General features: G+C 37.0%; 2 protein-coding genes across 5 annotated transcripts; both read left to right on the top strand.

Annotated features, from left to right (window-relative positions):
• LOC18791716 (probable indole-3-pyruvate monooxygenase YUCCA4) lies at nucleotides 1,585-3,846 on the top strand. Its single transcript, XM_007227567.2, has 4 exons — nucleotides 1,585-2,795; nucleotides 2,882-3,130; nucleotides 3,216-3,341; nucleotides 3,595-3,846. The coding sequence occupies exons 1-4, from the start codon at nucleotides 2,157-2,159 to the stop codon at nucleotides 3,808-3,810; spliced, it is 1,230 nt and encodes a 409-aa protein (XP_007227629.1). The 5' UTR covers nucleotides 1,585-2,156; the 3' UTR covers nucleotides 3,811-3,846.
• Nucleotides 16,114-24,079, top strand: LOC18793976 (transcriptional corepressor LEUNIG). Of its 4 annotated transcripts, none has more exons than XM_020570752.1 (19): nucleotides 16,114-16,325; nucleotides 16,553-16,667; nucleotides 17,123-17,220; nucleotides 17,359-17,468; nucleotides 17,765-18,217; nucleotides 18,296-18,381; nucleotides 18,728-18,806; nucleotides 18,874-18,949; nucleotides 19,169-19,218; nucleotides 19,536-19,835; nucleotides 19,970-20,164; nucleotides 20,277-20,522; nucleotides 20,605-20,749; nucleotides 21,578-21,687; nucleotides 21,873-22,022; nucleotides 22,321-22,476; nucleotides 22,581-22,697; nucleotides 23,248-23,454; nucleotides 23,646-24,079. In XM_020570752.1, the coding sequence occupies exons 2-19, from the start codon at nucleotides 16,636-16,638 to the stop codon at nucleotides 23,787-23,789; spliced, it is 2,754 nt and encodes a 917-aa protein (XP_020426341.1). In that variant the 5' UTR covers nucleotides 16,114-16,325; nucleotides 16,553-16,635; the 3' UTR covers nucleotides 23,790-24,079. The 4 variants fall into 4 exon arrangements, with proteins under 4 accessions (XP_020426341.1, XP_020426348.1, XP_020426345.1 ...); XM_020570759.1 differs by having other exon boundaries at nucleotides 16,115-16,325; nucleotides 20,632-20,749; XM_020570756.1 differs by having other exon boundaries at nucleotides 16,115-16,325; nucleotides 18,293-18,381; nucleotides 20,632-20,749.

Genomic DNA, 25,875 nt, shown 5'->3' with positions numbered 1-25,875 from the left:
AAAAACAATAGTATTGTTATAATAGTAAAAAATTATTTACATGTACACATACGTATATTTTAGTTACAATTATCATTTTTTTATACAACGATAATTTAAACTGTATTAAATTATTTTAATTTATTTGGATCGTGATTAATTGACCTAATCCACATCTATAACTATAAAAAAAATTCTTTTTATTCTTATAATAATACAAAATTATGTACATGTACACATATGTATATTTTAGTTACGATTATCATTTTATTTTATATAAATTATAGTTTAAGCTATACAAAATTATTTTAATTTACTTGGGTTGTGGTTAATTGACCTAATCTACATCTACAATTAAAAAAAATTATTTTTAAAAAAACATGGAATTGGTCCACCCAAAATTTCAACTTGGTTATGTAATTAAAAGCACATGACTAAACTGCAAGGTGTGGTGGGATTGACAAACTGCCACCTTCAACTGGCCAGCTACCTAGTACTTCAATAGCAGGGGTTCGAAACTCGTTGAAAGCACTGTGTGGCCAGTAGCAAGCTGAACCTCGAGCGGGGATTAATTCTACCCTTCGGGTGTGGGGACACCTCGTGACATTTACCCCCCCAAAAAAAGAAGAACAAATGACTATGCCAACAAGGGTTGGTTCAGTTAATAAGGTCCCTACACTGTGCGTAACCCCATCAGTGTTCGAGTCCCTCTTCTAGTAGTCTTCCTTGGTTGGAGATCTGTATTCCCTGCATAAATCCATACCATTGGCAATTGGTAATTGGATACCACACACAAATCATTCCGACTTGAGGTTGTGAATTTGCCCTAACGCTGGTGGTGAGAGTGACCAATCTTTCCCTAAACTTTTTTCGAAAAAGAAAAGAAAAAAGCACATGACTATAATGTACTGCTTTAAACCACTATAGGAGTTCACTAAAAAAAAAAGGCTACATAAGGGTCCAAATCTCATCTCACTCCCAAGTTGTTAGTAAAATTACTTTTTAAAATGCAATCGACATCAAAATGTTGTAATACCATTTTCGTGTTGTTACTTTGACGGCAAGAGTTATGCCACGTGGCGCAATAGTACGCGATCGGACGGCTGTTGACACAAGCAAATATTCCTCACCGCTGCTTCCTGCGGTGCAACAACTACTCCCTTAATTTTTTGAATGACTTGTAAGCTTATTGGATTTTGAGTTTTTGTCAAACCAAGAATCAAACTAATTAGTAAATAACAATTGTGTTCCTTGTAAAAAACTGAAAGAAATTGATCTGACCGATTTGAGTTTTGATCGCCCTAATAGTCTCATATGGAATCTAAATCAAATTATTGTGCCATATAAACTTGGATAACAATCTAATCTCATATCGCTTCAAAAGTAGGGTGTTTATACGTTTTCTCCTTCACATACTAGATGATCAATATGCACTTTTTTATCTCCATCTCCCGTTCTTTGTACCCACCATCTTTAGTCATTCTCACTGGGTATTTACATGTTTAAATTCAATCAGCTGGCCGATGTCTGTTTGAAGAGGCCAAACAAGAACTGGCCAGAGAGGGTACAAACCGATGTTGTAAAGTGCGAGTGGGACATGTCCAATGCTCCAAAATTCAACTTAAATTAAAAGCCCCCATAAATGTATTTATACCTCCCCTTCGCCCCATTGCCTACTACTACAACTTCTACCCTCCCAAAAACTCTGCACACAGAGAGCTGAGAAGGAAGCCTTGAGAAAGAGAACCAAATCCTTTTTCTTAACCTTCACGCCTCCATTACACCGCTCTCTCTCTCTCTCTCTCTCATTCTCTCTGTTTCTCTCTCTACCTATCACTTCTCATAATAACTCTGGTTTTTTTATTTATTTATTTGCTTACTCTGTTCTCTATGCATTAAAAGGTCCTCATCAGTCCTCAGACATCTCAGACCGCTGATTCGCTTTGCATTGAACTTCCCTAAACCCTTCATCCCACCCTCTTTAAATTCCTTCCCACCTCATCCATCCACCCCCCAAGATTTTCTTTTCCTCAGCAAAACAGAGTGAAAGAAACAGAGCCTTAACAGAGTCTTCAAAACAGAGCAAGTAAAAAGAAACACAAAGGTTTCTTTCCCTTTCCCTCTTTAAGCCTCTCTCTCTCTCTCTCTCTCTCTCACTTTTCTTGGGATTTTCCTACATGGGTTCTTGTAAAGAAAACCAACAAGAAAACCCACAACAACCAAATTGTGGGTTTGTTCAAGGGCCTATAATTGTAGGCGCAGGACCATCTGGTCTTGCAGCAGCTGCTTGCCTCTCCAACCATGGCGTCCCTTCGCTAATTCTTGAGAAAAGTGACTGCATAGCTTCTCTATGGCAGCACAAGACCTACGACCGCCTCAAGCTTCACCTTCCCAAACAATTCTGTGAGCTTCCACTCATGGGCTTCCCTGAAGATTTCCCAAGGTACCCAACAAAATTCCAGTTCATTTCCTACATGGAAACCTATGCTTCACACTTCTCAATCAAGCCCAAGTTCAACCAAGCTGTTCAGAGTGCTGAGTTTGATTCTGGGTTTTGGAGGGTTAAGACTCAAGATTTTGAGTACATTTCCAAGTGGCTTATTGTGGCCACAGGTGAGAATGCTGAGCCTGCGATACCAGAAATTGGTGGGATGGAGAAATTTCAAGGCCCTATTCTTCACACCAGTCTCTACAAATCTGGCTCTGATTTCAAAAACCAAAGAGTTTTGGTTGTTGGCTGTGGAAATTCTGGCATGGAAGTCAGCCTAGACCTCTGCAGACACAATGCAAATCCTCATATGGTTGTTAGAAACACTGTAAGCCTCCACTCTCTCTACATTGTTTCAGCATAATTTTCTTTTCTGGGTTTTGTTGATTTATGTTTGCAATTTTGATGCCACAGGTTCATGTTCTACCAAGAGAGATGTTTGGTTTCTCAACCTTTGGAATTGCAATGGCACTTCTCAAATGGCTGCCGTTGAAACTTGTTGACAAGGTCCTCTTGCTACTGGCCACAATCATCCTAGGCAACACAGACCAATTAGGCCTCAGGAGGCCAAAAACTGGTCCAATTGAGCTCAAAAATGCCACAGGAAAAACCCCCGTGCTTGATGTAGGAGCATTGTCACAGATAAAATCTGGCAAAATAAAGGTACTTGCTTTGAGCCTTTAACCAACCCAAAAAGGAAACCAAAAAGAATGGTTTGTGATTCATAGCTAACTTGTTGGTATTGCAGGTGGTGGTGGAAGGTGTGAAAGAGATAACAAGAAATGGAGCCAGATTTATGAATGGACAGGAAAAGGAGTTTGATTCTATAATCTTAGCAACTGGGTACAAAAGCAATGTGCCTACTTGGCTCAAGGTAAGCTTGACAATGCCCAGCTGCAACTTTTTTTAGTATTTACTTCTATCTTTTTCTGCATCACCTGTCACTTTCTTTCTTGGACACATGCCACATACACCTACAAAACCCTTATTTTCTCCATGCAAAAAAGAATAAAACAAGTCGGGTTTTTTTTTGCATTTTGGTTTGCCTCTTCATGTATGATGGCTACTTCTCAGGCAGTATGCATATTTTTTTAAAAAATTATTAAAATTATTAATTTTAATTTCAGGGTTGTGATTTTTTCACCAAAGATGGCATGCCCAAAACACCCTTTCCTGACTGCTGGAGAGGAAGTGAAGGACTTTACACAGTTGGCTTCACAAGAAGAGGGCTTCTTGGAACGGCCTCTGATGCTGTTGAGATTGCCAACGACGTTGCTCAACTTTGGAAGACAAACAAAGACTGCAGGAGTTCTTGTAATTCCCATATTATTCTTCTGAAATAATGTTTAACAATATTGACTTGTTGTATAAAAAAAAAATAAGGAAGAAAAAAAAAAGGTGAGAAATTAGGTTATTCTCTGAGTTAGTGGTGTTGACAGGGGATAATGATTTTTATTTAACTTAGTACAAGCGATAGTCTAAATTAGGGGGATGAGAATTTTTCACACACAACTATGATGCTGTGGGGATCTGAACATGAGACTTCTGGTCCGCAAGTCAAAGCTTTTTCTACTCGGCTAGACTCCGTTGGCGATTTTATTTACCTTTAGCTAGCAAGGCTTGTGCTTCAATTTTCTCTTCTTTTTTTTTTATCTGTTTTTTTTTTTTTTTTTTTTTTTTGGGTTTGTATATGTAACAATTTTGCTTGGGGGCTTAGATTTCCTTTCCGTCACATGTATGTTCCTTAGCTTTGTACAAACAATTTCAGAAATAGAATGTATTTTTAGCTCCACAAGTCGTGACAAATATGCAAGGCTCTAATTACAAGTCAAATTAAACATTATATAGCATCACTATCATCGATCATTTCATATATCTCAGTTTTAAGGGGATTGTTGGTACATGAATTGTCATCTTCCAAACCTTACATTTCTTGTTTCTTAGTTTTGATCGATCCCTTTACCTTTTGGCAATAAGTGCAACTAGTGGATTACATATACATATCTTCACAGATTTTTTTTTTCCATATTGTGGATATGTTTGGTCATTAACATGTTATTGATAATGATATCGACACCTTATCAATATCATATCAAACTATTTAATTTTGGTCATGCTAGGCAAAACTGATTGGTATATCTAACTCCAATCTTGGGGTCAGCTGATATACAATAAGGAGATATAAGCATGTTTGGCTTGATGAACATAAGCTTAGTTGAACAAATGTTCTTTTATGATCTTAAGTGCCCATATGGTACTCTCTAAATCGTTTTGCAGAGCTATGTTCATGTGGTGATTATGCTTTGCTCTGAGGCTTGTTATTGGATTGAAATTTATAAAGTTCAACAAAAATATAAAGTGATGCCATTGGTTTTTTTTATTTTTAAAATGTCATTATTCACTTCTCGAGTGTAATTTCTCTCTTATCATTTTGATAAGGAAGGAGTGCATTTCTTTTTGGTTTAACCAAGATGATTTTCGTATTTGGTGACTAGTATTAGATTGGATTGGATACTCCCTTACATTTAAAACATGTTTAAGGAAGAAATGTACCAATTGAATGTAGAAGATAGATTACTTATTAAAAAAATTTATCCCATCTAATTCCTACAAAATTGTAGGATAACAACACCTTATAACTAATCCCTCCTAATCCCCCAACATGGAAACTCATTCATCCTTACCTTCATTTCCTCCTCCAATATACCTTGGATTTAATAACTTTTCCAATCCAATCAAATACTAGTCACCAAACATGACAAAGTCTAATGATAGCTCATAAAATGAATGGACTAAGATTAGTCTCATCTCACATAACGTAATATAAAACTTGCTCACTTTTATTATTATAGGTTAGAGCATTTAACTATTTAATTTTTCAGCGAAATAGATGAATTTTGAATTTGAGATTTCTATTAACGTTAGGAGAAATATAATTTATGGTTTAAACTAAGAAGCCGAATTGAATATAGGTCAAATTAATGACATGTTTTACTAATCCGTAATTGAGTAAGGATGAATTGAATTGAGAAGGAATTAGAATTCATATTCTAATTGAAACTGTTTACTAAACTACATGGAATCAAGGTATGAATGATTTCCTTATAAGTCGTTTACTAAAATCCCATGAATCAAAATTGAAACAAGTTTGATTACTAAAATGCCCTTCTTGTTGAGTTAAAATGGATGACAAATTTGAAAATTTAAAATTGTGTGAGGATATAATTGGTAAAAATGATGGATTCCTGATGGGTTAGTTATCCAAGAATTGATACCTCCCACCCAAGAGCCCAATTCTTCCAACTCCTAATTTTGTATGAGCGTCACTTGCATTGTGATTCCTTTATGTGAAGTAAACACATGAGTAATCCGTAATCGAAATCAAACTCCTTACTTTGATTTCGAGGATTAGTAAACATGTTATATATGCAATGTTGCTATGCGGTGCGTTTTGATGCTGAGCTGATGATGTGGCTGTCTCCACTCTCCATTGAATAATAATGAGAGACATATCCATCTTACAAAACATGTAGTGGAATGCATGCCACTTTCTGTTTACTTACACTTACACAATTCTCTTTCACGTTTTCTCATATTTATAGCCTCTCTTGGTCCATTCTTGGCAGTCTACAAACGTGTAGGTATATGCTCAATGAATGAGCTCCATTTTCTTTTCTTTTACTTTCACCCCTTTGTCAAGTTTGGTCTTTGAACCCACATACAAATATAGACTTTGGTAAAATTCCGAGTGTTGTGTGTAGACATAATAATTACCCAATACAACTACAATCTTGAATGTTGATTGTTCAACTCCTGCCGTAATTTTGGTAAAAAGTAGGTTTACACGTGCATGCCCTTTCAGTTGGGCCATTTAGAGAAAGATTGCTACATTTTCAAACTCTAATTAATTAATACTTGCACCAAATGCAGCAAATGCTGCAGCCTCCTCTTATTTTAATTGCCAAAACATCAAAGTTAAATACTGTGCAGCTGCCAGCTTTCCATCACAGTCACATCATCAAATGAAGTCCTCGGTCTTCCAAAACAAAATTCCATTAATGCTTTTGAATTTTCAGAAGCAATTCAATTCCAAGCACACCGATTTGCTCCTTTGATTCTTTTGCTTTACCTTACTATGTGCCTTGAATTCATGTCAAATACTTGCGTGAGGGGGTTGAGACCTTCATTTTCTTGATGTATGTTTTTTGTATGATTTGTTTCATATTCCCATTATTTTACTTTCGATATCCATGTTTCCATGTTTTCCATCTTGAGATACATAGCTGTTTATTTAAAGCTAATTATATTGGACCACACTACATTAAAGAAAATACTAACATAAAAGATGTTGGTTATAAACTTCAAGTAATCAAGCGTAACGTTCGTCACACCGTCATGTCTCGTGATATCACGCAACTTATAACAATCGCACAATAATTACTGTGTATACAAGTTATAGTACGCCAACATGCAATGTACTATAAGGCAAATAATTAGATTAGGCAATCTTTAGGCAGCACCAGTTTGCATCAAAAGATAATATATACGACACACAAGGGCAGAGGTTAAAAGGCCAATCTCACGTACTGAGGAGGATCTGATAATTGAGACAATGATGGGGCTCTGAGCCCTCTTCTTCCCATATGCATATTGATGTTATTATATACAGGAGATGATCGTACGAAGCTCTCAGAGAAAACCCGATTGACAGCTCTGCCTTGCCTTCTTCCATCTCTTTCTCTCTGCATCCTCTGTAGCTGATGCACTGCCATGCAATTTGCAAACCCATCCCATCCCATGCATGCCTAAATAAATTTTATTATGAAATCAAATTACATATTCAAATACAAATATCATCAAAATAAATATCCAGTTTCTTCTCTCTCTATGCCGCCATATATAGACAATGCGGTGAATATGGATAGATGGGGTGGAAAAGTCCAAGCAGAGAGTAAAAGCAAGCTAGCGCCTAGCTCTCTCTCTCTCTCTCTCTCTCTCTCTCTCTCTCTCTCTCTCTCTGTGTCTGACATTGAATTCGAAATCCCACTTCGCACGCTTCCAAAGCACGCGTTACGGTGTTCAGTACTTACGTCACGCTTTCTTCTGTGTATCTCTCTCTCTCTCTACTCTGTACTGCTACTGACGCATTTTGCAGAGAGAAAGAGAGAGAGGAAGGCAGCAGAGCCAAGAGCCAGAGAGAGAAAGAGAGAGGACTGGGAAGGACAGAATGCATGGTTGATTGAACACCTTCTCTCTCTCTCTCTCTCTCTCTCTCTGTATCTCAGAATCTGATCTCTTGTTAGATTCATTTCTTACCTCTTTGCATTCCACACCTGATGTCATGATCCCCACCCATCTTGGCCCTTTCTCTCACATTCACTTACCCTCTCTGATAAAAGCTAAGAATTTATTGTCCCTACCCATGATGTATAAATGATTTGCAATTGCAAAAAAAGAAAAATGTATTCTTGCTAAATTGGTCTGTGTAAGATGTATGTTGTTTGCAAGGCGAGGACATAACATATTAATGCGTTGTGTTATTGACAATGATATTGACACTTTAGTAAAACCATATAAAGTGTTCATCATCTGTAATAAAATATTGGAATTTTGTCTAGCAATGAATTGATTGTTAGAGCATCTGCAATGGTGAGGTTCATTTCAATTTTATTTCAATAAATTGAACTTTTGACTTACAGTGGTAAAGTTTATTTTAGATATCAATATTTCATTCTATGGATCAATAGTTCATTTCAGAGGCCAGTAAAATAAATTCTGAAATGAAATTCATTTTAATAAGCTGACCCATCATAATGAATCTATATCCTCTCTTTTATTGACACATGGACAACATTACGTTTTACTTTTTAATTTTGCTTATTCATATTAAATTTTGTTATGCAATAACTTGAAAAAGAGATGCTCTAATGTGTTCTCATTTAATCTCAACTTCCAATTGTTTAGAAAAAAAAGTATTAATATAATATTATCAAACTTTTTTGAACCATTGAATTTACATCCAATGGTGGGTGACCACAAATCTCTTGGACTCATGTGGTCCAAGAGATCGGGACTTATATTTGAAATCATTGTAATTGTATAATTCATATCGTAATTAGCTTTATTCATTTTATTTTATTCAATCATTTAAAAAGATATTTTTTTAAAATATAGTTTTTATTTTGTAAGCTATTAAACTGCACCATAGAAAGGACCAGCCCCGAATTTCCCAAAACCCGAGAAGAATCATGTGGAAATTTTCGACATCACCCCGATGTCGGGCCCACTTCTAAAACTATACTTTTTTTCCAAAATGGGCAGAAATTTCAGCGGAGTCTCTCCTGTAAATTGAACATTTGCCCCAAATTTCAACATGCATAAAACACAATTTATATTCCCAACTGGCAGCATGTACAAGATAATTTCATGCAATTCACAAAAAGGGCCTTCGGCTTACCAATAATTCTCAACAACCTACCAAGCACACTATCAAATCAATTCATACCTTAAACAAGGCAAACAATACATTCAAATATGAATTACGAATATTAACTACAACGTACATCATCTAACTTTTCCAAATCCAACATACAAGGTTTTAACCTCCTAACACAACCACCTCTACGTCCCCGGCTGCACCTAATAATTTTAGGCTGCCTACGTACCCTCATTGAGGGATCAAGCCACACGTAGTTCTTCCCTACTGAAACCCGATTCCAAGCATATATAATACCTTTATTCATCTCTCTGTATTTCACATTATCTCCCCATACGCCGGTACTACCAACGTCACGTATGGGGCCTGTCAACATGCCGGATAACCTACACCATGTGCGACCTCAACATACTATCACAAGATCTCCCCATAAGCCGGTACAACCAACCCCACGTATGGGGCCTGTCTCAACGCCGGATAACCTACGCCACGTGAGACCTGAACATCATATCACAATATCTCCCCATACGCCGGTACAACCAACGCCACATATGGGATCTGTCTCAACGCCGGATAAGCTACGCCACGTGCGACCTTAACATAATATCACATAATCTCCCCATACGCCGGTACAACCAACGCCACGTATAGGGTCTGTCTCAACGCCGGATAACCTACGCCACGTGAGACCTGAACATCATATCACAATATCTCCCCATACGCCTGTACAACCAGGGCCCTTGGGAAGGTGAGATTACTTCGGGAGACTCAGGGTCAACCAAAGGTCAAACTACCCTAACCCTGGTCAAACGGGCCCACGGGGCCCACGACCTCCAAATTTCGATCCGAAAGTTCCTATGGGTTCTACAAGGTATAGGACACTCGTCTTGCAAGTTTGGTCCAGATCGGAAGGTTGGATCGCTCACGATCGCACGATCTGACGGTTATTATAAAACATAAACTTCAAATTATTTAATCGGAACATCCGGGGCTTCGATTCGAAATCCGTGAATTCTTACACGATCCTAGAAATACCTAGATTAACATATATTAAATTTGAGACCATCCAACGGTCCTAACCTATCGAACCTGGATAACGCGCAATAGGCGATATCCGTTCGATAGTCAAACGACGTCCGAATTGAGATCCGCAAAATCCTACGCACTCGTGACAACCTAAGGATCTCATCAAGACACAGTGAAACTTCACTACCCTCACCCATGCGCTGCCACACGGGCCGGCAGCACTGGGTGCCCAAAGCGATTACGCATCGCCGGAAAATCTCAAAATCACGGCCCCAAACTCCTACCCTAGGTATAACACCCTATTTGGAGCCACTTTTGTTCTTGGACCTACCCCAAAAACTAACCGGAGGTGGCCTGTATCGCGATCCCAAAATCGGGCGAATTTCAATTCATAAATCGAATTACCTACGCTAAAAATCGATCGAATCCTACCCAACAGGCAGCTAGAGCATGAAAAGTAGGTGAGAAACCATACCTTACTCATTGGAATCGGTGGCCGGAGGAGGGAGATCGATGGCAGAGAAGTTCGGACAACATCGGCCGCTTCTTCTCCATTTTTCGGCGAAATCGCGGCGGCTGGAGGCGGGAGCTTGCTGGGGATGGAAAAGGACGACGGCCCGGTCATTTTGGTACCAGCCCCGTCGTCATTGGTGGTCGGAGGAGAGAACGGCCGGCCAAAACGTGGCTGTCTGCCACTGCGCGAGCGAGAGAGAGAGAGAGAGAGAGAGAGAGAGAGAGAGAGAGAGAGAGAGAAATCTGATTTTTATAAAAAAAATCCCACTTCCAAATATTTACGATTGTGCCACTGAGTTTCTTTTGACCATATCTCTCTTGTTACAACTCCGATTCGAGCTTACCACGTGTCTACGGAATCATCTTAGTACGATCTATCCAAAAATACTTGTCACTGCCCCAAACTCCTTTTGGATAAGAAAATGACCAAAATACCCCTACCCCAAGGGTAAATTTGTAATTTTACTCAATAATTTAAATAAGGGGTTAAATTTGAAGTCGGGGTGTTACAGCCATTGCAAGTGAAACTGCAGTTCAGTTTAATAGCTACCAAAAAAGTTCAATAAATTGAACTGTTGAGCAACCATTACGAATGCTCTTAGATAATAAAGTAATAGATAAATTGTGCTAGAGCGAGCCTCTCAAACTCATGTTAGAGATTCTTAACACTGTTGGTCTTCATAATGCATCAACAATCAAATTCAATTACGTGATGTCATATAAAAATTCAATGCATCTCATAAATATTATAAAATTAAAAAATAAATGTTCTTCTTTAATAATATAAGTACAAACCTAAATTATTGTATATTGCAAAACTGTAACAAGTATGATCAACCCATACGGCTTTTGATCGAAATAGTTTCCTAATTTTTGCTTTAGTATTGTTTTGGTCTATTAACTAAAATTTTCATTTCAATTGTCCTTCAACTCTTTATTTGATATCAAAACAGTCCTACCGTCCAATTTTTCGTTAAGCTAAATCGCGTGGATGACACATGCTCCAATTTTAAAAGTAAATTGGACTTTTTACCCACAAAAATATTAAAAGTACAATTTATAAATATTATAAATTTAAAACAAAGTTAAAAAAAGTTAATAACACAGTCAGCTCCCACCTCTATCTTCCGAGTACACCACCATCCAATACATAAAAGACTGAAAATATTATGCAATACACATAAGGCATAAGTATTATATATTATGTAATGTAATTAAAGACCTAGGAGGAACTGGGTCCATATATATATATATATATATATATATATAGGTCACATGCGTATGCAATAAAACAGCAGATAGACGAGGCATGGGGAATTTGGGTTGTGTTGTTGTGGGGGCATAAATGATGCATATGACTCAGACTCAAAGTTAGATGCTGGGCGTATCCATGAAAGTATAGCTTGGCATGACATGGCATGCAAATGCACTGATATCACTGCTTCTGCATGCATGCCATCTTCCCCGTAGCCCCATGCAATAAGTTTCATTGTATGTATATAACTTCAAATAATTATGGCATATCCAATTCCTGGAAGTTTTATGAGATGATGACGACGAAGGGCCCACAGAGAGAAGAGAGAAGAGAAATTCTCTTCTTCCTTTGATGAACCGGGGCCCACTTGGATCTCAGTGGCATGTTGCTTTTGCAGCAGCTTAGCTCAAGCTGACACATTTTTTGCATATACAACACACTGGGAGCAGCAAGCTATGCATATATAGATATAGAAAACTATGCATCATAGCATTGGAAGAGAAGAGAAGGACCTCTCAATGACCACCCTTTCTTGACTTCTTCCTGCCCTTTTAAATTATTCAATCTCCCAAATATATATATCATGGTTTATTTGTTTATTATTATTACGTACTTTCTGCATCAGCAGTATTGTCAAATTTTTTTTTACGCTGTTCCTTTCTTCTTACTTTGCTGACCGAGAGAATGTTAAAGGGAAGAGACACTTCAATGGCTACCTTATTCTTTTTGTTTATGATCAATTTGGGACCAATTATGTTACTTTTTCTCTTCTTTTGCTTTTGGTTTTTTCGGTCGGGATTTTGCTTTTCTCTTCAACAAATACGTAGATATATATATGTTGATATATTGCTAATTGTAATTTAACGCTTATTAAAGAGTATTTTTTGTCCAACTCTATGTTTTGTGACTCTGATTTGATTGAACTCACGAAGTATAACTGGATTGGAAAGGATAATAATTAATCAATAATGTATTTGGTACTCCACATGATTAAGGGGTCGAATGAACTAAAATATGATATCACATGCTCTAGTATAAGGTTAGACATACAATCTAACTTAATTCCAATTAGGTTGTTTTAGTGGGATTCGTAATCCGACCACATTTTGCCCCAATAAAAATAGACACAATCCAATTCAGTTTATTTTTAATTAGGCCACTAAACATTTAACTAGGATTATGAATCATATTCAGTCATATAATCCACCACATATCAAACGGTAAAGTGCAAATCAGAAAAATGTATGAATTTGGAGGTGCAATTCTTATTGTTTGCACTTAAGATTGAGGTCGTTTGACAGACCATTTATGTAAAAGTGCAGACGACGTTTGGTCTACGTAATTTTCATACCTGCAACCCAATCCCCAAATGAAAAAGAGGTCGATTGTTAGGGCCCATCAACAAGCTTCGTTGAAGGCCCAGTTCCAATTTCCAATCAGAAAAACCTAAACCTAACCCAAACCCAATGATGGCCCGACCAACCCAATCAATCTCTTCACGATGACCCAAACTGTTTGCACTTTGTTGTAGCACCCTTGGGCCTTTTTTTATTTATTATAATTTAAATGAAGTTGGAATTGGGGGCAGTTTAGTCATAATACAAAGTTTTTATATTTATTTGTTACTCCAAAATGGCTATTTCCTGATTGGTCTAAAATTGACTTTATTTTTTTAAAACCAAGATAAGAAAGTGAAGAAGTTTCTGGACTTGACCCAACATGCTTTGCTTTGGTCTGTTTTTCTTTGTTCAGAAATACGTAGGTTTTCTCTGGTCAAAGCCTCAAAGCCTCGAAACACAGAGCTACAATTATTAAAGTAAAGTAAGCCATTCCCTCTTTAACCCACAGAAAGAAAAAAGTAAAAAAAACCATTTCCGACACTGAGTTGACCCTTTTGGACATCTTTGTAATTTAAGTACAAACTATCTTTCTTGCTCCCATAACTAAATTCCTTGGCCTCTTTCTTCCCCAAACACCCAAAAACAGTATTTTTAAAAATAAAAAAAATTTAAATGATCTCAGTGTGATATAAAGCTAATGAAACATATGATATGGTCAGTTGATGGAATCTCCCAAAGTTCTTTTGTGCTGGATATGAACAAAAAGTTTCTACTTTACACTATCCTGGTTTTTTCTGTTTGTAAAAGTTGCTTTATTTATACTAGCCTCTCTGCACGCGCTTCCGCGCTTGCGAGATGTTTTTTAAAAAAAAAAGTAAATTTATTTTAGAATTAAAAAAGATAATGGGTAGTTGTGTTCCATAAAAATAAGATCCATTATCTGCTTTTTCTTTTTCTTTTAATTTTTTTAAATATGAAAAAATATGAATTTACCATATTATCCTCATTTAATTAATAATTTGAATTCTTAATGTTTGCATTAACCAATGGCATTTTCTGGTATTTTGAATGTTTCACCATTCTTTGCCTTTTGCTTTATATATATAGATTAGCCTGTGCCAGTTGGTTTTTTATTTTTTATTATAACAAGCGATTTTATTAGAACAACTATAAAAAAAAAAAGTACAAAGGGAGCCATCTCAATTAGCAATAGCATGAATATGGGTAAATTTCTCCAGTTACTTGAGCCAGCATAATCTGAAGAGAATCAATCTAAATAATTACTTGTCTAAAACCCCTATCTCCTGCCTTCATTGTTCCAGATTAAGGCAATTTTATCAAGAATAAAACAGGCCGCTAATTGGCATGACTCTCTTAGAATTAAGAAAGATAAAATAGGTAGTTGAGTTCCATAAAAATAGGAGCGATTATCTGATTTTGTTTTAATTAAATTTTTTTAAAAATATGAAAAAGTTTGAATTTACCATATTATCTTCATTTAATTAATAATTTCAATCCTTAATATTTGTATTAACTATAGATTATTTATTTATATTTTGAATGTTTCACCATTCTTTGCATTTTGATTTTTATATATAGATATATAGATTTACAATTTCAGATAATATATTCCCAGCAACCCAGGAAAAAAAAAATTCCCAGAACATATGTGCCTTTACAAGACTTTCACTTATTAGCAATAACAATAAAATAAAGGTCAAAAGTCACTTTTGGTCTCTGCAGTTTGGCACTTTAACCACTTTTAACTCTGTAGTTTTAAGTATGTCAATTTTGCCATTATAGTTTCATATTTATAGCAATTCAAGGACATGTTAGTATTCTTATCAATTTCTTTAACAATGCAAAGGACAATTTCGTCAACCAAAAACCCTTGAGCATAAAAGCTCATATGAAATTCTCCCTATTCCATATTAGGGCTCGAAATTCAACTACTAATCCCAATGTTTGAAGAATCCTAAACCCAAATGACCAATTTTAAGCCCTAATATGTATTATGGGATTCTTAGACGAGCTTTTATGCTCAAGAATTTTGAGTTGACGAAATTGCCCATTGCACCATCAAAGAAATTGATAAGAATACTAATTTGTCCTTGCATTGCTACAAATGCGAAACTACATGATCAAAATTGACAGAATTGAAACTATATGGTCAAAAATGGTTAAAGTGCCAAAGTACAGAGATCAAAAATGACTTTTAGCCTAAAATAAAATAACAAAATACCAGTTGGGTGAGACCATGAGATAGAGTTGGCCTTGCTGTACTTTTTACCCTAAGTCTATGTACTTGTCTTTCTTGCCCTTAAAAAGACACAATGTCTTCAGGTTGTGCACAGTGCATGCATCAAATTATCAACAAAGAATGTTTTGTGAAGACTCAAAAGCTAGCTTGCAATTTTATCTAAAAGCCCATTTTTATTTGACTAGTTTGACTAGGTGAGTTGCTAGATTGGCTTGAAGAGATCTTTTCTTCAATCATGCTAATTAGACAAAAGATAGACAACAAGATTGAATTTTGTAAGGTTGTTGGGAGCTTGGAATCTGGGATTTGCCCATTTGGATGAGTCTTAGGCTACCATTATTTATACCTAACTATATCCAATATTACAACCCTATTAGCTTCATGATTTTTTTGAGGTCATGAATGTTTCTTAGTTTAATATGATCAAAGTTTTAGTTAGGCTAGCCACCTAACAAGAGATGAGTGCATAGAGAATCTAGAAAGTGTAGAGGAGAATCAAAATGACCAAAGCTTAGGGCTTGTCATTAAAATAAGTAATTATCAAATTTGAGAAAATCTCTTACATTAAAGTAATTAGGTCACCGATTATCAAACATCGCTATCTGATGTTACTAGTTCACGGTAACGATAATACTCTCTTGTTCCTAATTAAGCGATCAATACATATGGTAACTACAAATTACTCTTAGTTAGCTTTACAAAATTACAAACGCACCACTTACTCAACCCAATGAAGTGCAAATATGGCAATAGGAAGGGGTATTTCAGTCATTCCAACTAAAAGCTCTGCAGTAACTCAATGGTTTTAGGTTGAAAATTTGACAGGATTTGAGGGCTGATTAAGTAAATTCAATGGGGAAAACCATTATGATATCTGCAACAGCAGCTCAATCCACCAACAGTCCAACACTATCAGAAAAATTCTTAGTACCCTGAAAAGAAAAAACAAAAGTAAAAAAAGATGAAATAAGAACACAACAACTACTATATTAAAGCTCAAAAACAAAATAAACATTTTTGGGTTCAAGGTATCTCTATCATCTTTCCCTTTCTTTATTCATTTATTGAATTAACATCAGCTGAAAATTATATATGTGCAATTTTTTTTTGTCTCTGTATTTTCCTTTGCAAAAAACCAGAGGTTCTGCATATGTTCACCCCACATCTTTTCTCTTCCCCCTCTTGCTCTTACTGTACATTCCTTTTTTGTAACAAAAATTTATCAGTTTTCTCTTCTGGATTTGATATGCTTCAGAGCTGAAAAGAAGCAGAATAAGATTGTTACCTCAGAATCAGACAGTATTATTCAGTCTCGGGTGAGTTATTGCATTCAACAGAATGTCTCAGACCAACTGGGAAGCTGATAAAATGTAAGTTTCTTATGCAGATTGGTCAGTTTCTCTCTCTCTTTTTGTCTCTGTTCCCTATCTGGGTTTCTGTTTTCTTCTCATTTGCTGGCCCCCTCTTGTTGTTTCCTGGTCGATTTGGGTTCTGGGTTTCTGGGATTTCTGGGTTTTGTTACTTGCTGCAGCCGTTTGGATTCAGGTTTTGTTCTTTATCCTGTTTCCATATATTTATATGTTAATTTCAGTCAGTGTGCGTATTCTAGGGTTTGTTTCTTCTGATGGTTTTGAGTTTGGGCAGTTGTTGATTTTTAAAACTAATTTGCTTCACTTCTTACTGTAGAATTTGGGTTTCTGGACTTAGCCTTGTCTAGTGCATTACTTCTCTTCGAAGGGCTCTCTATAATTCTATTACTCGTACTAATATTTGGGTTTTTATTAACCAGAATAGTCTTTAACATCTGTTTCTGATTGACTAACAGGTTAGATGTGTATATCCACGACTATTTAGTGAAGAGAGATTTAAAAGCTTCTGCTCAAGCTTTTCAAGCTGAAGGAAAAGTATCCTCAGATCCAGTTGGTAAGCATCTTCAGAAATTGTGACCTAAGGAGTACAAAAACCTTTGAGTGATGGAAATTATTTTTCTTATCACTATTGAAATGAACTTTTTTTTTTGGTTGCTATTGTTTATGAATGTTTTCGGGAATGGGTTTACAGCTATTGATGCACCGGGAGGTTTCCTATTTGAATGGTGGTCAGTTTTCTGGGATATATTCATTGCTAGGACTAATGAGAAGCATTCAGAGGTTGCTGCATCTTACATTGAGGTTAGTTTGAGAATGCCTTATTGCCTATTAGTTTTGTATATTCTGTAGGCCATATATCATTTACAATGTGAGTTTGAAGAGAAAAGAATAGGGTGAGTTTGGTAATGTGGAGACTTATTTCATGCTTTATGCATTCTCCACAAACCATTTTAAATGGAATGAGCTTCTACTCTTATTGGAGTGATATTCTTACTTTGTTCAAGGAACCTATGGTGGAGTAGATTTTGAGAATTTCTGACGGTACTTATAAAAAAATTTGGTACCTATTGGAAGCTCATGATATATTGCAAGTGCAGACACAGTTAATTAAAGCAAGGGAGCAGCAGCAGCAGCAGCAACAACAGCAACAACAACAACAACAGCAACAACAACAGCAACAATCCCAGCAACCCCAACACTCCCAACAACAGCAGCAACAGCAGCAGCAGCACATGCAAATGCAGCAGCTCCTGTTGCACAGGCATGCTCAGCAGCAGCAGCAACAGCAGCAACAGCAGCAGCAGCAGCAGCAGCAGCAACAACAACAGCAGCAACAACAGCAGCAGCCACAGCAGCAACAGCAACAGCCACAGCCACAACAGAGAAGAGATGGGGTCCATTTCCTCAATGGAACTACAAATGGGCTTGTCGGAAATGATCCTCTCATGCGACAAAATCCTGGAACAGCAAATGCAATGGCCACAAAGATGTACGAGGAAAAATTAAAACTTCCACTTCAGAGAGATTCTTTGGATGATGCATCTATGAAGGTAGGTGAATTATCCTTGTTATTTTGAATAAAATGACTTTCACAGTTTTCTAACTGTATTAGGAACAATCTACAGCAGAGATTTGGTGAGAATGTGGGCCAGATTTTGGATCAAAATCATGCTTCAATATTAAAGTCAGCTGCAGCAGCCGGCCAGCCTTCAGGGTGCTTTTCTCTGAAATTTTATATCTTCCACTGTTCTTATTTGTTTGTGAAACGATATGGACTTGTTTGTACTTATCATTTTATCTTCTATTCTACTAAATGCACAGAAATTAGGGTTTACAAAAGACATTTTGATATTGTTGATGGTTAATTTGGGATTGCTCCAACATTGTATTTTTAGAATTTACAGTAGAAGTGTGACCTGCATATGCCATGGAAACTTGTAGAATGTTATTACATATGCTGCGTCTGCATACTCATTGGTCCAGGGTTTTAGATGTGGAAGCTGTTGCTAAATCCTTCTACCAACATTAAAAATAAAAACAGTGAACTCTTTATTTTTCAGGCAAGTATTGCATGGTACAGCTGGTGGGATGACTCAACAAGTGCAAGCTCGAAATCAGCAGTTGCCAGGGTCTACACCGGTATGCTTCGTTTCATTATATATTTTCCTAGTACTTTTTATGTGTTCTGACTTATACATGGAATCAGGACATAAAGACTGAAATCAATCCAGTATTGAATCCCAGAGCTGCATGCCCCGAGGGATCATTAATAGGAATTCCTGGTATTCTCGCCTTGTCCTTTCCAATGTTTGGTTGACTATGTCTCACTCTTTTGAATACCATTGGCACAGAATGATCCACTGTGCTTGTTGGCCATTTTTATATTTAAGTCTGGCATACTAAAGTAATTTTGGAGTTAGGAGTTGCAAAGAGTTTAAAAGGGTTGTGTTGGTATTGTATAATTATGCTTGTAGCTTACGTGTAAGAGTCTTTTGTTTCAGGATCAAATCAGGGTGGTAACAATTTGACTTTAAAAGGATGGCCCCTCACAGTAAGTTTTTGATGGCTGGATAGATTTTTAGTTTCCTACAATTAGAAAGTTTGTTGTGTGTGTTTGGATAATTTGTTTTCTTTAGTTTCCGATCCTGTATTAACACAGTGGTAATATATATGTTGAATGCATCAAAGTGACAATTCTTTCTGAATTTTGAAACTCGATTGTTCGTTGTTGTCTATCTCTGAAGTTGAGAATCTCAAAATGATCAAATTCTTGTGTAAATTCATAATCTTTATTCTTTGTTTGATATGCATCTGTGAAGCTTAGAGTCTCGTCATTAGTGCTATACAACTTATTTTTCTCCTTGTTAGGGTTTGGAGCAGCTTCGCAGTGGGCTTCTTCAGCAACAAAAACCTTTTATACAAGCTCCCCAGCCCTTTCACCAGCTTCAGATGTTGACACCACAACACCAGCAGCAACTTATGCTTGCTCAGCAAAATTTGACATCACCTTCTGCAAGTGATGAAAGTAGAAGACTAAGAATGCTAATGAATAATCGCAGTATGGGTCTTGGGAAGGATGGCCTTCCAAATTCTGTTGGTGATGTGGGATCACCTCTTCAAGCTGCTGGGCCTATTATGCCTCGTGGAGATACAGATATGCTGATTAAGGTGCTCTTATCTCTGTAGATTTCCTTCTGCTTGTAGTTGTAGTCGATATGGTGGTGTTTCCCCCCTCTGTGCTTCCACATGTTATCAAAAAGTTCATTGTCCTTTAGCTTATGAGAGTGCCTGTTTATTTGTAGTTAAAAATGGCTCATTTACACCAGCAACAAAACAGTAATCCACAACAGCAGCAGCAACAGCTTCAGCAGCATAATCTTTCTGCTCAGCAGTCGCAAAGTTCAAATCTCAATCCCCACCAGCAAGATAAAATAGGCGGTGCTGGTAGTATCACTATGGATGGTAGCATCTCGAACTCCTTTCGAGGAAATGATCAGGTCTGTCCTTTTATTGTTTTGGGGAGGGGGAAAGGTTGCTGTTCAACTTAATTTATATGTTATATAGAATTCTTGGGAAGGTTCCTGACATAGTTTTGGCAATGCAATTAAGGTTTCAAAAAACCAGGCTGGGAGAAAGAGAAAGCAGCCAGTGTCATCTTCAGGTCCTGCCAATAGCACGGGAACAGCAAACACAGCTGGGCCTTCCCCGAGTTCAGCCCCTTCAACTCCCTCAACGCACACTCCTGGAGATGTAATCTCAATGCCTGCCTTGCCCCATAGTGGTAGCTCCTCCAAGCCTCTGATGATGTTTGGCCCTGATGGTACTGGGACTCTTACGTCACCATCAAATCAGTTGGTGAGCGACTTCTTCAACTTCGTGTATTAGAAGGAATTGGCAACTCCTTGCATGTATTCTCATTGGAATTCCATTTTGGCAGTGGGATGATAAAGATCTTGAATTGCAGGCTGATATGGATCGATTTGTAGAGGATGGTTCTCTTGATGATAATGTCGAGTCTTTTTTATCCCATGATGATGTGGACCCTAGAGATGCTGTTGGTCGATGTATGGATGTCAGCAAAGGTGCGATGGATGTCATTTTATTGAATGAATATTTAGTTTAAGATCATCCTGAATGTAGTATATGCCATATTTTTCTTCATTATTTTGCAATTCTTTTTCAATTTCTCTAATGTTAAGTGGATAAATACATTAATAAAATACCGGGGCACTGCAAGTAATAGGTATTGAATCACAAGTCTCAATCAAACATCTTTTTTTTTTCATTAATTTTTTTCTCACTTGTATTAACTACCATGTGTTTTTGGTAATTGTGCCATTCACAAACTTAGAAACAATGTCAGTGCATAATCCCAGCATTATATATATATACAGTCCCCTTCTATTGAGGGATCCCTCAAATAATTTTATTCGTAGGGGACCCTAAATTATTTGAGGGACACCCTTTAAGGTCCCCTACGAATTTTTTTTCAACGATCCAAACCATCTATTTTTTAAGTCTACATTCATAGATCATCCTTGCAAAAAATTAGAGAAATCGAAAACCGTTTCAACATCCAATTGTGTCCTACAAAATCAATGAACACACTTCAAGAAAGTACTAAATTTTCAATAATTCAATTGAGTGGTCAAATGATATCGGATTCAAGTGATTTTTTGTAGAGATGATCTTTGAATGAATATCTACAAAATAGACGATTTGGATTAGTAAAATACAATACGGAATGGGCTCTACAAGGGTGTCCCTCAAATAAGTTATTTGAGGGATCCCTCAATGGAAGCACTCTGTATGTGTATATATATATATATATATATACATGTTTTTAAATGTGGTTGTGGTGAAGCTACTATCATTTACTTTGAGGGCTCAGAATTTGAATTTGACTTTAGGGTTCACATTTACGGAAGTACACTCTGTTAAAGCAAGCACAACCAAGGTTAATAGCTGTCACTTCTCGTCGGATGGAAAGTTTCTTGCTAGTGGTGGCCATGATAAAAAGGTGAGTGAATGAATGTCTAATTGCTAAGAAGTGCTGTGGGGAGGATTCAACGCTGCTGCATATTGATTCTTCCAGAACATAAATGTGAAATTGCTTGTTTAATTTACTTATTAAAAGCAATAAGGTTGTTTTTTGGGGTCTTGCATTTACTTATTGAAAGTCTTCTTGATATATGTATGATGCAGGCTGTATTGTGGTACACAGATACATTAAAGGTAAAATCAACTCTTGAAGAACATTCAGCTTTGATCACTGATGTTCGTTTTAGTCCAAGCATGCCACGTCTTGCAACGTCTTCATTCGACAAAACTGTCAGGGTCTGGGATGCTGACAATGTTAGTGGAAAATTCTTTCGTTCTATTCATCTGCTTAGCTTATACTTTAAAAATAACCTTTTGTTTCAAAAATCGAATACTTTAAGCAATCAGACCAAGTATACTTCTAGATTGATCTCTATCATATATTCCATAATCTTTCCCATGATAAGTTTGTCTTTGTGCTGGGTCATTGCTGGGGTGCTGAAGTGGTGGCTCTATTCTTAAAAGTGATGATGATTTATCTTTTTTGTATCTTTTAACTGTGACATGCAACGGATGTGCTGTATTAAAGCATCGTTATGTCTTTAATCTGCAGCCTGGCTATTCACTCCGTACCTTTATGGGACATTCTGCCTCTGTTATGTCATTAGATTTCCACCCAAATAAAGATGACCTTATCTGCTCCTGCGACTCGGATGGTCAGATACGCTACTGGAGTATTAACAATGGCAGCTGCTCAAGTGTGTTCAAGGTAGAATCTTGTCTATTTGGATGTAGAAGTTCAGTGGGGTGGGGTAATAGTGGTTCTCAGATTATTCGCATTTTTATAAATTGTGTTTGGTTTGTACGTATTAGGGTGGTACAGCACAGATGAGATTTCAACCCCGCCATGGAAGATTTCTTGCTGCAGCGGCAGATAATGTTGTATCTATACTGGATGTCGAGACACAGGCTTGTCGGCATTCATTACAGGTCAGTTTAACATTTTGTTTCATCATAATTGTCCGTTTGATAATTGTGAGTTAAACTGATTATGTAATGCTACATTTTAACTTCTGATTCTTTCTTGAGTTCTATATCAACGATGATATTCTTTTTGGTGAATAACAGTGGCATTATTTCACAGAAAAAAAGGATCCTGCTCGACTCTTATAAACTTTATTTCTTTTTTGGGTTACATTGGAAGGGATCAGACCCTTGACCTATCCTAATCTTAACCCTAACCCATATCCCTACCCTCCCTCACCACTTAGCTAACCTAAAGGGCTTAGTCTGATAATCATTATTGTGGTCTCGTTGCAAGTATCTGGATGGTTCAGGTGCTTGTTTCACTGGGAAACGGTGATTTTTGTAGGATTAAATATTTCGTTGAATTTCTACTAACGTATTTATCTGTTGTCTTTTGGCACTTATGATGCAATTTGATGTTCCTATACAAATTCTTGAACTATTTACTTCTGTTGTCCTAATATTTTCATGTAGATTCTCAATTGTGTTACTTGGAATTTGGTTTTGAATGCAGGGGCATAGTAAGCCTGTCCATTCTGTGTGCTGGGATCCATCTGGCGAGTTCCTTGCATCTGTCAGTGAGGACTCTGTAAGAGTTTGGACACTCAGATCAGGAGGTGAAGGGGAATGTGTTCATGAGTTGAGCTGCAATGGAAGTAAATTTCATTCATGTGTTTTCCATCCGACGTATACTTCCCTGCTGGTCATTGGCTGTTATCAGGCAAGTCAATTCTGCATTATTGCGCTGAAGTAATGTTTGTTACATTTTTGGTCAGAGACCACCATTCTCTTAAGCTGTTAGGATGTTTGTTCCTATTTTACCTGTTTCACTGCCATAGAAACGATTCTTTACTGATGGTTATGTTGCTGCAAAATATCACATTTGATTATTATATGGGAAAATAATTGCAGTCATTGGAGTTGTGGAACATGACAGAGAACAAGACAATGACTCTATCAGCACATGATGGACTTATTGCTGCTTTGGCTATGTCAACTGTTACGGGTTTGGTTGCTTCGGCTAGTCATGATAAGTTTGTCAAGCTCTGGAAGTGAAATGATTGTTACTCTGCTTAACTGTACTTCACAAAATAGGAATAGGTTTCTACCAGTCTTGGTCCAATGCTTTGTAGTTTGTCTTTTGGTTGCTCGATTGATCGTCGTCTTTTGCTTTTTTGGATCTCGAACTTCGGCTCCATATGACCCCCAGAAACTGACCTTGTAAGATTATTGTTGTATTTGTCTACCTGTTACTATAATAGTAAACCTGGAGATCTGTCATGCTTCATGGAACTCTTGTAACGCTCTTCAAACAGTAAAATAGAATTTTTATGATTCCTTTCTCATTTTGTTTCATTTTGGTTCAATGCAAACTATATAATTCCAAGCTCCCGAATCTCTTTGAGATGATAATTGTTCTCTCATCAATGTCGATTTCGTCAGTTTAAATGGGTTCCTGTGCCTTCTGTGCAACTGTGTCAAAGTTTTTCTATACGTATGAAATTTTACACTTAAGAGAGGTCATTAATAAAATTGAGGCTGATTGCGTTTCGTTGCCGCCTAAAACTAAGCAAATGAAATACCCACCACTAAAGAAATTTGTTTCAGATCCTGTGCTTCATATGTCCGTTACTTCAGTTAGGTACTGCCACAGAGGGATCCCTGGCGGAGCATGAGGTTTTGACAGCCCGGGAAGGGAGAGATTGTTGTGTGCCGGTAACATCCCGTGGCATCTTGAGAGACTCCAACGCAAATTATTTCTCTGTGATGCATTGCTTAAAGCCTGAATGTCAAAGGTCTCTGGATAAAAGAATATCCAATGGCCAAGGGAACCATGCCAGTCTAACGACAAGTAAATCAAGTTTGGCTGATATCTTACGTAAAAAATCTACTTGGCCAAACAAAATTTATTTTCCTATGTTTATCTGTTCTAAATTTTTTACATGTTTGCGTAAGGTGATACAGATATATATGTTTTTCTAGTTAACATCGTATTATGTAAGCTTATAGTGTTCTTGGATTTTCCGGCCCTCTCCCTTTCATGTTTAAAGTTAAATATTAAGATAGCCTCTGGCCATTGATTCCAGTTGGGATATTTTAGAGCACTTGTAAATTGGTTATTTGGTTATATATCATTGTCGCTACAGAAACTCTGCTCTGCAATGTAAATAAAACCCTCTAAAGAAGAAGCAACTCATCAGAAACGCAAAGTAGGTTTAAGAACATCTCCAGCAAAGACGTGTCCTAGTGGTCATGACCAGTTTTGGTAATATGTTTCCACAGTAACACTGTAGTTACCATGATGACGAGACTGGATGAGCTGAAGAATATGATTGACATGATGATTCTTGATAGTTATGGTTTGGGAGAGAAACCAAATTCAATCGTGCCATGTAAGAGGCTGCTACAGGTGATGAAGTACAGCCCACCTCCACATTGTTGAAGGAAAATTGTGATCTTCCTAATATAATTTCACCACCACTAATTAAATAATGGGGTTTTATTATTTTAGGTTCGACCCATTCGAGACGCAAGCCTCTTAATTACAATCCCTTGCTTCAAGGGAAAACCCTTTGATTCCATCATAAAGAAACAGAACGTGTGTGTTTGATTTTGCAGCTGCTCCTAAGTCCAACCTCAGGATGCCTACGTATCCCTTGCGGGAATCAAGCCACTCGTAGTTCAAAGATTCACGATGAATAAATGACTCATCGCAAAACGAAGAATTTGAATGAGTTTGATTGAGGAGTGTTTGAGTGAATTTAGCTGAATAAACCAGGGATTCGATATGGAAATATGTTTGGGATGGTTGCATCTAGATTGAATCTCTAGATTGCCTACGTACCCTTGTAAAGGGATCAAACCAACGTAGTTCGAAAGTTTAGAAATTAATGGGTAAGTGTGGCCCAATAATTTAGAGTTGGTGTCTTTGAGACGATTTGAAGATTTTCATAGGTAGATGACCTATGGGAAAAATTGGAAATTAATGGGTATGTATGACCCAATAATTTAGAATTTGTATCTTTGAGATAATTTGGGGATTTTCATAGGTAGGTGACCTAATGGGAAAATTTTGAAATTAATGGGTAAGTGTGGCCCATTAATTGAGAATTTGTGTTTGAGATATTTGAATTTAATCTCA

The sequence above is a fragment of the Prunus persica genome, chromosome G1 (assembly GCF_000346465.2).
Source record: "Prunus persica cultivar Lovell chromosome G1, Prunus_persica_NCBIv2, whole genome shotgun sequence".
Lineage (NCBI taxonomy): Eukaryota > Viridiplantae > Streptophyta > Magnoliopsida > Rosales > Rosaceae > Prunus > Prunus persica.
This window is presented reverse-complemented; position numbering and strand designations above follow the sequence as displayed.